Genomic DNA, 12,271 nt, shown 5'->3' on the forward strand with positions numbered 1-12,271 from the left:
TGTTACTACAACACATAAAATAAATAAATAAAAATAGAGAGATTTTTGACAAGGAAGGGTGTTGAACGCTTTGGGCTTGAACGCTTTGTGCAGAGATTGTTCTAGCCATACGACACTTGTTAGGCTGTTGTATCTTGGGAGAGACAAGTCAGAGAAGATCTACACTAGTTACAAAGTTTAGCCAACCAAAGGATTAAATCTTCTTAAAGAGAGCGAGTGTCGCGCCTCAGTCCAAATAGTGTTATGTAATTCCTTTTTTTACATTAATAATATTCAAAAGTATTATTCAGTTTCTTGTTGTGTTATTTCCATTATCATTGTATTTGCACCAACAGACTACGAAAGAAATTTATGGTGTGTTTGATTTAGTTTTAACTTTTTGTTGCAATGATTGTGGGTTTATGTTGAAAATTTATGGGTTTAATTTTTGGTTTAAACTCATAAACCCAAACCAAAAACTAAGCCCAGAAATCTTGAACATAAACCAAAAATAATCGAGTGTCAATTTCTTCATAAATGTAGAAAACCGTGTGGGGAACATGGGATGGCTATCAAACAAAACTTAAGGAAATATGTCTTTGTCGAAATGGACGACGAGGCTGTTCTCCACGCTTCTAATATATATTTGTTATATATATATATATATTTTTTTTTTTTTAATATAGGAAGGACCTGTGAATTTTTGTGATCTATCATCTATCAGTTGTTTGTTTTTTCAGATTGATCTTATCATATTGTACTATGTAATTGGTATTCTGTGAATCTTTTGTGATCTATCATCTATCAGTTGTTTGTCAGATTGATCTTATCATATTGTACTATGTAATTGGTATTCTGTGAATCTTTTGTGATCTATCATCTATCACTTGTTTGTTTTGCTTTGTCAGATTGATCTTATCATATTGTACTATGCAATTGGTATTCTGTGAATCTTTTGTGATCTATCATCTATCAGTTGTTTGTTTTTTCAGATTGATATTATCATATTGTACTATGTAATTGGAATTCGTTCATAAGCTTTTGAATTTTTGCATTACGACAATGCCACTATAAGATATCTACATATATATATATATATATATTAATAAAAGTTGAAATTTAATATTTATTGTTGCTACGCTCCTGTTGAGTCACATCAATAACGACGTCATTCATTTATTATTTATATTTGCTTTTCTCTATTTAAACTTTTCTTCCCCCTATTTTCAACAAAAAAAAAAAAATCTTATTCTCCCTTTTTTTTTTTTTTTTTTTGAGAATCAAACTTTTGCTTTTTATTCAGTTGGCTAGTGAATCAGCTAGTAACAAATGTGAAATGTCTGGAGGAACATTCTCCATCCAAACTTCATAATCACTACAAAATTTAGCTCTTCTAGCTAAGGCATGAGCTACCCTATTCCCTTGCCTACGAACGTGGGAGAAAGACAAACTCCTATTGGAGGTTACAAAAGATAATGTATCTTTGATCAAATGACCTATAGCAGAATTCAACCTATTCCCATTTTTTAGAGCCGAGATTATGGAAAGAGAATCTTCCTCTAAAGTTGACTCAGTAATGCCAACTTCCTGCGTAAATCTGACTGCACCACGGGCTGCGTAAATCTTATTCTCCCTATTAGTTCATATAGCTACTGTCACACTTTTTCCAACATTTCTCTTTCCTTTTTTCCCACTACTTTACCGTTATACTTTCTTCATCTTTTTTATATTTTAACTCTTCTTCTACCTATTCTATTTTGTATAAATTTGATATCGTTTTCCCATTCAATCCATATTTTTCCCATATAAAACTGTGATTCTCTCTCTCTCTCTCTCTCTCTCTAAATTTTTATTCTTTCTTATAACTCTAATTAAGGTTTATGTTTTTTTTTTAATATGTGTTTTGGTATTGTGTGTTTGTGTGTGTGTGTGCGCGCGCGTGTGTGTGTTTTAATATCGTATCATAAAGCCTTCTCTTTCTCTCTTATAGCTTTGGTTAAATTTTAGTTTGGGTTCATATTTAGTTTTTTTGGAAACATAAATTTGAATATGCTTACCAATTGTTTGAGTAATAAATTATTATAAAGCCTATTATTTATTCCTTTAGTTTCATTTTAATTTTGGTTAAGATAACAATGTAATTTTGTAATGAGTTTTGATTATTATGATAATTTCTTTATTCCTTAAGATGTGAGAAATTTGCATAATAAATTTGAAACTTATAAAGTTTAGTTGTATATTAAGCAAATATAATACAATACGACAGAAATTAGAAGAATATGGTTCACCTTAAAAAAATATTAATCAAACATAAAATAATAATAATAATAATAAAAGATATATTTGTAGAGATAAAAAGATATTTTGTTTTGTTTTTTATTTTTTTTTTTTTTATTTTTTTATTTTTTAATGTAGGGCAAGACTTGCATTGGATGCAAGCCACACTCTTTTAGGTAAGCAAATAAAGACACAATTTAGTAGTGACTATTAGCCTTTGAAGACAGAAAACTGAACTGCTTAGGTGTCTTTTGATGTGAAAAGGATTTTCTTCATTTACTTTTAAAATGGAGAGTACATGATGACACAACATTTAAGTTGAGTCAGGAAGTGGCTGTCGATATATCTTTAAAAATTTAAAATCAGTTACCATTATTTATTTGCCACATCATGTATTATTGAAAACTAAATCTTAACAATAAAATGAAGTCTTGCTAGACTGCTAGTGACAGTTATTATGCAGTTGTGTTATGACTCATGTTCCAGGCATTTTCACCTGATTCATTGGATTAAGATCCTTCAGAGTTTTAGGGTAACTCTATCTCATAAAGTTCTTAAAATTCCAACCACTTTTACTAAATGAGTGATTTAATAAATCCATAGAAATCTAGTCTTGTTTCATTCTATATATGGTAGAGTTACTATATGAACTTCAGACAATCTTGATCCATTATTCAATCTAGTCCTTCTTGTGCTAACTTCTCATTCTGTGATATATGAATACCTCTAATGTACAGCTTGTGTTGGATATTATTTGTTGTATATATGTTTTTGTTATACTATGCTTTTAATGTTTGATGCTTATATTTTTGTCGTTTGCAGGGAAGAGAATTCTGGGGTTTGATTTGAAAGCATGAGAATGTTGCTGCAAGGGAAATTCTGGGTTGTAGTACTAATAATTATAGGAGTTGTTGGAGCTAATCTCTATTACTTTTTATTTTATTCTTCAGCTGGAGCTAATCTGTACAGTATTGAGGGTCTCCCGTATCGAATTCTTTTGGATACAGATGTTGATACTGATGATTTGCTTGGTCTCTTGTACCTCTTGAAGCTAAACAGATCAGAGTTTAACGTGGAAGTAAGTTCAGATGAAACTCATAAACTATTTCAACGTTAAATTTCTTGCCTTTTAAGCTAGTTTGTTTAGGCAAATTTTATTTTTTCGAAAGATGTTTCCCACCTCCCCCATATATATCTGGTGCAATGGAAAATGTTTTCCGCTTTTGAAATATCTTCTACTGTTCCCTTGTGTCCTCATCCTCTTTCATTCATTTTTGCTTCCAAAACTACCACCATTGCTGCCATAAACGTTGTCACAGCTTCAAGTTCAAGCCAGCTTGATCGAATTGCAAACGAAGGCGGAAACTCAAGATTTGAGTTTCTGATCCCTAGTGCCTATTGACACCTGTGGTTCAGAGCTCAGTTGGTTGACAATTAAGACCTCAGTCAGTTACAAATTAGTTATTTCGAGATAGACTAGCTTGAGTTAGTTAGGGTATAAACACATGTAAATCCTTATGATCACTTGTTGTACTAGGCTAATCATCCTTAAATGTATGCTTTTAACTCTTATTTCAGTAATCTTGAATGAAATTTAGTCAAGTTGTTGCGTTTTGTTTGTGTTCCTCTCTTGTCTTTTCTTTCTCTTGAAGGTAGATATTCCTTGGAAGCAATATCATAATAGAGAACATGACTCTCTCCAAGAAGTCACAAGCATTTCCATCATCCATCAATATTCCTAGTGATATTTCCTCATCAGGAACCATTTTAAACCTTACATAATTGAAATTCCAGACCTTTAAACACATAAAATACAACTACAAAATCATCAAGAACAGAGTTTCCTCATCAAAGAACACTAACCCTAAATGTGTTCCTTATAATCATGACCACTATCTCTGCTGAGTGCTGACAATCACCCCTAGTGTCACCACTATCACTATATTGCACCAATGTCAAACCATCTGCACTATTGCTGTTACCACACCACTGTTTCTGCCACCATCACCACCTTTAGCATTACCGCACCTACTTTATATCTTAAACACTTTTCGTGAGTCAAAAACAGTGGAAAATGTTTTTGTTTTTTGTGAGAAAAGAGGCAATAATAAAAACAAAGCAAAACATATATATTTTCCTTTTATTCTCTTTTTACAAATTTAATAAGTACTTCAAATAAATTAACCAAACACAATAATCTACATTAACGGAAAAATCAACTACAATTTGAAAAATATTGTGTTGGCCCCCTATGTGTTCTAATTTATCTGATGCAAATTGAAAAGATTCTATTTAGACCCCCAATCAATTTATGTATTGAAATAAACAAATTAATTCAACAAGTTTATTTTTAGTTCCACATAATTGCAAATTTATCAACCATAGTAAAGTTACAAATCTAAATAATAATAATAAAATAGAAAAAGACACAAATTTCGTAACAAAGTGGAAAACCAATTAAGAAACTCTTTAATAGTAAAATGGTAAAACCATTGGAGACCCAGTCCCAATTTGCCAACACTCTCAATGATCTAAAACCTAACACAATATCACAAACAAAATTTTGAAGTTTTTAATGGAAAAACCTCCAATAAGCAAGAAAAAACCGCAGGACTTAGTCCAATCAAAACTTCCACTATGAAATAATAGGTATAGAACAATCATTTCCAAAACAAATACCAAATATTTTTAACAAATCTCACTATCTGATTATGTTAGGTGCTCCACCATGCCTATTTTCTTCTACAAGTCTGAAGCTTCCTCATAGGCAACGATTTTGTTATCTTATCTAAAGTAGGCTTTCTAGAATCAACATCATCAACCATATTTGTGATTGTAAAGTGTAAGCACATTAAGTATGAATTTACCACTACCAAAAAATCAAGCACACACTAGAAGTTTGTGATCAATATCACCAGCCATATTTGCTCTGATGTCAGCTACAATTTATCCATTTCACATCCAAAAGCACCTACTATTTTTGTGATTAAAGAATATAGTGACCTTTTCTTTTCCCCTCAATGGGAAGATAGTGACTCTGGTATTAACTTGGTGCAGGCAATCACTATCAATGCAAATGGATGGTCAGATGCTGGTCATGCTGTGAATCAAATCTATGACATTCTTTACATGATGGACCGTGATGATATTGCGGTTGGAGTTGGAGGCAATGGTGGGATACTTGAAAATGGTACAATACTGCCAAATGTTGGAGGCTATCTTCCTCTTATTGAACAGGTGTGAACAAGTGTTCTGTAATAATTTTATATGTACAATTTACTAGAAAGGTCGTATGCATGTACATTGACATACTAAACTACATCTTTTTTAATAATTTTTAAAGCCTCAACTGTGAATGTTTGGCTTAAAAAATCATAATGAATACATAAATTAATGTGTTATTATGTGTATGGTTCTAACTGAGTTTAATTTATCAGGGATATACAACTGCAGGACATTGTAGATATAGACAAGCTAATCCTGTTGGTCGAGGAGGGCGGTTAGATCTTGATGCCAACTTTGGAATCCGAAAAGCTTTCCTGCCACAGGTATGAATTTGTACAGTTATTTCTATTTTGGATGAAATCTTTATTGCTTGTGCCTGTTGTGGATCTGCATTCCATAAATTACGGCATGCTGATGAAATAACAATATAAAAGCTTAAGCCAATAGTTTAGTCCCAATTATTTTATATTAACTACTCATTCATGTCATTAGTATTCAAAATGGGATTTCACTGCTTAGCAAAACACACCACTCCATAAATTACGGCATGCTGATGAAATAACAATATAAAAGCTTAAGCCAATAGTTTAGTCCCAATTATTTTATATTAACTACTCATTTATGTCATTAGTATTCAAAATGGGATTTCACTGCTTAGCAAAACACACCACTCACGCGTGAATATTCCAACAGTGAAATTTTAGTCTTTGACCTTATGTTGTGCTTCTTGAAAAATGAAAATGCTGACTTTTTGTCTTATGTCAATACGGTTTCGTGTGAGTTTTCAATTTTGACATGATTAATTTGTTCAAAGTAGAAACTTACCAAAGGATCACTCCCATAAGTTGAAGTTCTCAATTGAAATCATGGTGAACTGGTATAAGACAGACACATAAAGATGTCTTTCCCACTGAGTTTGTCTTGTGTTTATTAGTAAATTGCGGTGCACAAAGCTTTCATTTTTGCAATTTCAGGGAGAGGTGACTGCTAGACAGTCCTTAATTTTTTTTAGAGGCTAATTCTCAGGCTCAAACTTGTAACTTGTTACTTTTGGTGGAAGGAAATTGGCATTGCACCAAGGCCCAACCTCTAATTGGTAAATTTTGCTAGGGTTAGTAAATTCATTCTTACCAGGAAATGAAAATAATTTTAGCCGTACTGTTCTGTTTACTGCTAGGAAAAATATTTGCTTTTCTGAAATTGATGCTGGTTCATGGTTTGTTCATATGTCAAATGTACTTTCACTAAATGTATATTTACTATTTTGTCCAAAACAGAGAATTCAGCAAAAAAAATTATATTAATAAGTAGAGAGATTGTTTCTTGTATTTTACATAAGGTAAAAGTAAATGGTCTTTTGAGCCCCCATCATTATTATTTACAAACCATATTCAACTGTCCTGTTCCTTGATATTGAAACCCAAACCAGATCTTTATACAATGGGTTTGTAAATATCATATCTGAACTTCAATAACGGTTCTATTAGTTCACATGAGAATAAAGGTTTGTTCATTTCTTGATTCTACATGGTCATATCATTTATTACATGTCTCAGATTATTTGTCATGTAATTAGGGGAGAAGGAATTATAATCCTCTTTGGCAACCAACTGCTCAGCAAGTGATGATTGACAGAATATCAGCAGGTCCCATAACTGTACTTCTTATTGGAACATGTACAAATTTTGCCATTTTCCTTATGAGTAATCCACATCTAATGAAAAACATCAAGCATATTTATATCATGGGTGGTGGTGTGAGGACAAAGAACCCGACTGGTAATTTGTTCACAGATTTTGCTAGTAATCCTTATGCAGAGTCTAATATATTTGGTGATCCCTTTGCTGCATACCAGGTAAGGCAGTTCTTAGGACTAACTAATAACCAATCATTATTTCTTTATGTAATCAATGATTTTGTTGACAGATTAACATATAGTTTTATTTTTTTGACAAAAGAAAATTCACTACATCAGCATAGTATATGCTTTTTTTATTATTAAAGTATCTCTTGAAGCTAAAAGTGACTGCCTTTGATAATGACTACTTTCCTCTCAGGTTTTTCATTCTGGTATTCCCATCACCCTTATTCCTCTGGATGCAACAAACTCCATCCCAATAAGTAAGAATTTCTTTAACACATTTGAGCAGAGTCAGAATACATATGAGGCACAATACTGCTTCCAGTCATTGAAAGCAGCTCGTGATGCATCGCAGCTTGGCGACAAATTTTATACGGTAATTTCTTAAAGGTGCTTGATGTTGACTTCTAGTCAATTTATGTTAACATGATCTTACTCTATTCAAGACTTTTCCTTTGACTGTGAATTATGAGTATGATATATAAATACGTACTTGCAAAGTTATTAAACATATTATTTTCATCAATTTCAAGGATTATCTAAGTTAAGGTAATAAAATTTAACTTGTTGCAGAAATTTTTTATGTGGGATTCCTTTGCATCTGGTGTGGCAACTTCAATCATGAGTAAATCAAACAAGCCAAATGGGGAAAATGAATTTGCTGAAATGGAGTATATGAATATAACTGTAGTTACTTCAAACGAACCTTATGGGGTGAATGATGGCTCCAATCTATTCTTCGATGGCCGTGACATTCCAAGATTCAATTTAACAAAGGGTGGAGTACATAGTGGTCATGTTCAGACTGGACTTAGAGATCCATTCTGCATTGTGAAGAATGGGAAGGGAAAATGTCAGGTAGTAGCTTTAGTCTTGTAACATTCCATAGACAACCTCTTTATAGTTACCACTTACCCCAAATTGGACTCATTTTTTATCTCTCACCCACCAAAGCTCTCCTTCTCTTCCTCCATAATTCTGCTTTGGTAGGTGCATAAATATATGTATATATAATACTTATGCTCAAGCTGAATTGTAGTTTTCTTCATTTGTAGATAAGTAATAATATTACTTGGACTTATATTTTGTCTTGTTTAAAATTCATGCACCATGCAATAATCCAATAGGATGGTTATACGGCAGAGGTAACTGGTCCAGAAGCAGTTCACATGCTAGTTGCCACTTATGCAAAACCTAATCAGAACAATGACAGCACACTAAACAGACAATTTTATCGAAGTTTCTTGGATGTAAGTTTTCCTGTGTTTCTTTTTGTTTATAAATTCTTGAATTTAATTCAAGGGAGATTTGTTATTTTATGCTTGAAACAAATTAACACACTCACACAATTTCCATGCAGTGATATTTACCTGTATCATGAAGTACTGTCATGCTCTCATAACTCATTGAAATTGTTTTACATCCTACGTTGAGGTATATGTTGATGAAATTGTAATGCACTTACGTGCAGGTTATAAACTGCCCGCAACATACGGGAAGATTTAATTTTACAACAGAATTTCCTTATTACAAAGAAGCTCTTTACAAACCAGATTTTGGATCAAACAAACTCGGAAAATCTGTTGTTTTTGACATGGATATGAGTGCTGGAGATTTTCTAACTCTGTTTTATATCCTTAAAGTACCTGTGGAAGTGATCAATCTCAAGGTAGAGTGTTCTTTATTTCATGTTTCACCTGGCTTCCTATTTTAGGTTCTTTTTTTATGTTTACCGTTTAGTTGTCACACCTTTCTAACAATCTATAATTTGAGCACTTTGTACAAGTTTCTTTCAGCTTAAATACTACAGCTCATGCTTAAAATATTGCACAACATAGGTTTGATCCTAATTAAGATCGCAACTATTTTGGTTGTGAGATTTCAATTCATAACAAAAGCAACAGTTTTTATGTGCATTATATTTCTTCTTTCATCTAGGCAATAATAGTAAGTCCAACCGGTTGGGCAAATGCTGCAACAATAGACATCATTTATGATTTACTTCATATGATGGGTCGTGATGACATTCCAGTTGGTCTTGGAGATATATTTGCAATGAACCAATCTGATGCAATCTTCTCAAGTGTTGGAGACTGCAAATACATTAAGGCTATCCCACATGGGAGTGGTGGACTTATTGACTCTGACACTCTCTATGGTCTGGCGCGAGATTTGCCACGAAGCCCTAGGAGGTACTTAAAATTATGTTCCTATAAGAAGTACACACAAAGGCTATTGTTTAATACATGGTGCATTAATTTGTTACATTTCTACTTCTTAGTCTCTCTCTTTTTTCTTTTTTTCTTTTTAAAATATTTTTAAATGGAATATGCAATGTGAATTGAACTGTCTGCTTTATTTCAAAGGGCATGACAACCAGTAGGAATTATGATCTCTTGGGTTGCCACTGTTATGAGATTTTTTTCCCATTAAGGAAACATTCCCTCCTAAATACTTAACAGGAAAATATCCATCTCTTTTTATGTGTCTTTAAGGAGACATATCAATATATTATATGCCAGTATATAAGCAGATGATAAGTCAACATGCTCATGCAACAGAGCATTAGGAGCTTAATATAAGATTGATTATTCAGTGATTAATATAAAGTAATTCACATAAGTTCCTTAATACATTGGCGTGATATTATACTTGTTCGGTATTTCCCTCGCCCATCAGAATAATTTCTGGCTCTTGCATCATGTGCATGTGTATATCTAACTTGGTCATGGTCAGTTTAGTAATGATGTAGTGTTTTTATGTTGTCTGACCTATTTGTGGGTTGAATAGTCTGAGCATGAACCCAAAATCTGGACTACTGTACCAGGTACACACAAGCGAACTCTTTAAGGGATGGAACACCTCAGAAGCAGCCTCTAGCATTGGAAGTTTGGAAGTCAGTAGTGAAAACACTTGATCCAGGATCTAAGATTACCATACTGACCAATGGACCCCTTACTAATCTGGCAAAGATTATTCTATCAGAGAAAAATACCACCTCTATTTATCAAGTAAGTGAATTTCATATACTTCTTAATCTCTTATGTAAATTAAATTTGAAAAGTACATGAGCAAGCTAAAGATTTTGAATGTTATGCTCCTAAATTCTTTATACATGAGTTTTAGCTCAACATTTTCCTTGAAATTATGTTAAAATAAATCAAGTATCTGAGGATAGGCTAGTTGATGATATTCAAATCTCATTGCAGGATGTGTATATAGTTGGAGGACACATCAGCCGTGGTGACTGGGACAAAGGAAATGTCTTTACTATTCACTCCAATGAATTGGCAGAATTCAATATGTTTCTTGACCCTTTGGCTGCAAAGACAGTCTTTGATTCGAACCTTAACATCACCCTCATCCCACTTGGAATCCAGCGTAGATTTGGTTCATTACCAAGGATCTTAGAAAAGTTGCAGGAGACAAAAAGGACACCTGAAGCTAAGTTCGCCAGCAGATTACTGTCAATGCTATATGGCTTGCAACAAAGTCACGTTTTATATCATCATGTGGTAAATATTTTAATCTGTGAATTGAAGTACTTACTGCTACTCCTACACTTTCCATGATTCTCATGCTAAGAGTAGCATTCTCATCCACACACAATACAATTATAGTGCTGCTGGCATCCCTGCAGAGAGATCCAACCCAATTTCAACATTTTTTTTTTCTCACAGAAATTTTATTAACAAACTATACTTTAGCAGATGGTTACAAATTGGATACATGGGTATTTTGGATCTCCCTGAATTGAAAAATCTTGGTTGTGCCCCACTTCTTGTTTCCACTGCTTAGCTGCTTGACTGAATGATATTCTGCAGGATATATTCTCCCAGGAAATCCTTGGTGCACTTGTACTTACTGGTGATCTGAAGCCAACCATGCAAGTAAAACCTGTCAAAGTCTTAGCTGAAGGTGTTGAGTCCACAGATGGACAAACTATGATTGATGAAAAAGATGGAAAACTAGTCAAAATATTGGAAGATGTGAATTATACAGCTTATTATGATCTATTTGCAAACAGGCTCAACGACCTGAAGCAGTCGGCTGTGATGGGAAGTTCTGATGAACAGAGAAGGCTGTGGGTTAGACAGCCCAAATTAGTAACTTTGACAGAGAAATTTTAGTAAGACCACGTTTCATGAAGGAAGTGGTCACTCTGCTTTGTATTTTTCTCAATAAAAGCATAAACAATCTATAAAATAAAAAAACAATAAAGAATTCAACTCAACTCAAGATGGCATATAAAAGATGAGCTTGACTTGAGAGATGTGTGAATGCAATTGGTTGTGATTCGGCAAAAATATTTGCAAGTTGGCCATCGAAAAAGATTGATTGAAGTTAAAGATTTCCATAGAGAAGATGATAACATCTGAAACGGCAGTCAATCTCAATATGAGCAACGACAGTCAAGCACTCAGCTTCTAAATATAAAATAACTTATATTTTTGCCGTTATATTTAAATTTTGAGTTCTCTCCAAATTTTTTTTTTTTTTTTTTGAATATAATGGAGTGGGTTTTAATGGATAAAATTTACAAAAATAGTACCTAAACCCTACCCCCATTAAGATTTGCTCCATTTGCTTTAAGATGGAGAGTTGTCATTTCTTGAAAGTCTTGGGCACAATTAAATCTTTTTATTTTTACGACAACCTTTTTTTAAGTTGCGGTTGATCCGAGTATAATCTTTTTTGAATTTGACTTTTGTGATGAGTTGACACCTTAGATTATTGTAAAATTGTTGTGAGATTTTCTTATGGCCATAGAAGAACTCTTTCTTGAAAAAGAATTACTAGTTTTTATGGACTTAACGTGCTCCCCAAGAGCATTGTAGCATACTCATCGGCACTTTCTAGTGTTTTTAATATAGACATCAAAGGTTCAAATCTTTTCTCCTCTAATTATTAAATTTTTTAATTTAAAAA

The 12,271-nt window shown here is 33.0% G+C and overlaps 1 protein-coding gene across 1 annotated transcript; it reads left to right on the forward strand.

Annotated features, from left to right (window-relative positions):
• Positions 1-3,020: 3,020 nt before the first annotated feature.
• LOC112014230 (nucleoside hydrolase 3) lies at positions 3,021-11,636 on the forward strand. Its single transcript, XM_024046614.2, has 12 exons — positions 3,021-3,334; positions 5,314-5,493; positions 5,694-5,804; positions 7,058-7,336; positions 7,539-7,718; positions 7,916-8,200; positions 8,470-8,592; positions 8,814-9,011; positions 9,281-9,534; positions 10,170-10,353; positions 10,552-10,857; positions 11,167-11,636. The coding sequence occupies exons 1-12, from the start codon at positions 3,110-3,112 to the stop codon at positions 11,470-11,472; spliced, it is 2,631 nt and encodes an 876-aa protein (XP_023902382.1). The 5' UTR covers positions 3,021-3,109; the 3' UTR covers positions 11,473-11,636.
• Positions 11,637-12,271: the final 635 nt, after the last annotated feature.

The sequence above is a fragment of the Quercus suber genome, unplaced genomic scaffold, assembly GCF_002906115.3.
Source record: "Quercus suber isolate HL8 unplaced genomic scaffold, Cork oak 2.0 scaffold_39, whole genome shotgun sequence".
NCBI classification, from domain to species: domain Eukaryota; kingdom Viridiplantae; phylum Streptophyta; class Magnoliopsida; order Fagales; family Fagaceae; genus Quercus; species Quercus suber.

Excerpts from the sequence above, each read along its gene's own strand:
- LOC112014230 (XM_024046614.2), top strand. The coding sequence starts at position 3,110 with ATGAGAATGTTGCTGCAAGGGAAATTCTGGGTTGTAGTACTAATAATT. Across the intron at positions 8,201-8,469 it reads ATGGGAAGGGAAAATGTCAG|GATGGTTATACGGCAGAGGT; the intron begins GTAGTAGCTTTA and ends ATAATCCAATAG. Across the intron at positions 9,012-9,280 it reads TGGAAGTGATCAATCTCAAG|GCAATAATAGTAAGTCCAAC; the intron begins GTAGAGTGTTCT and ends TCTTTCATCTAG.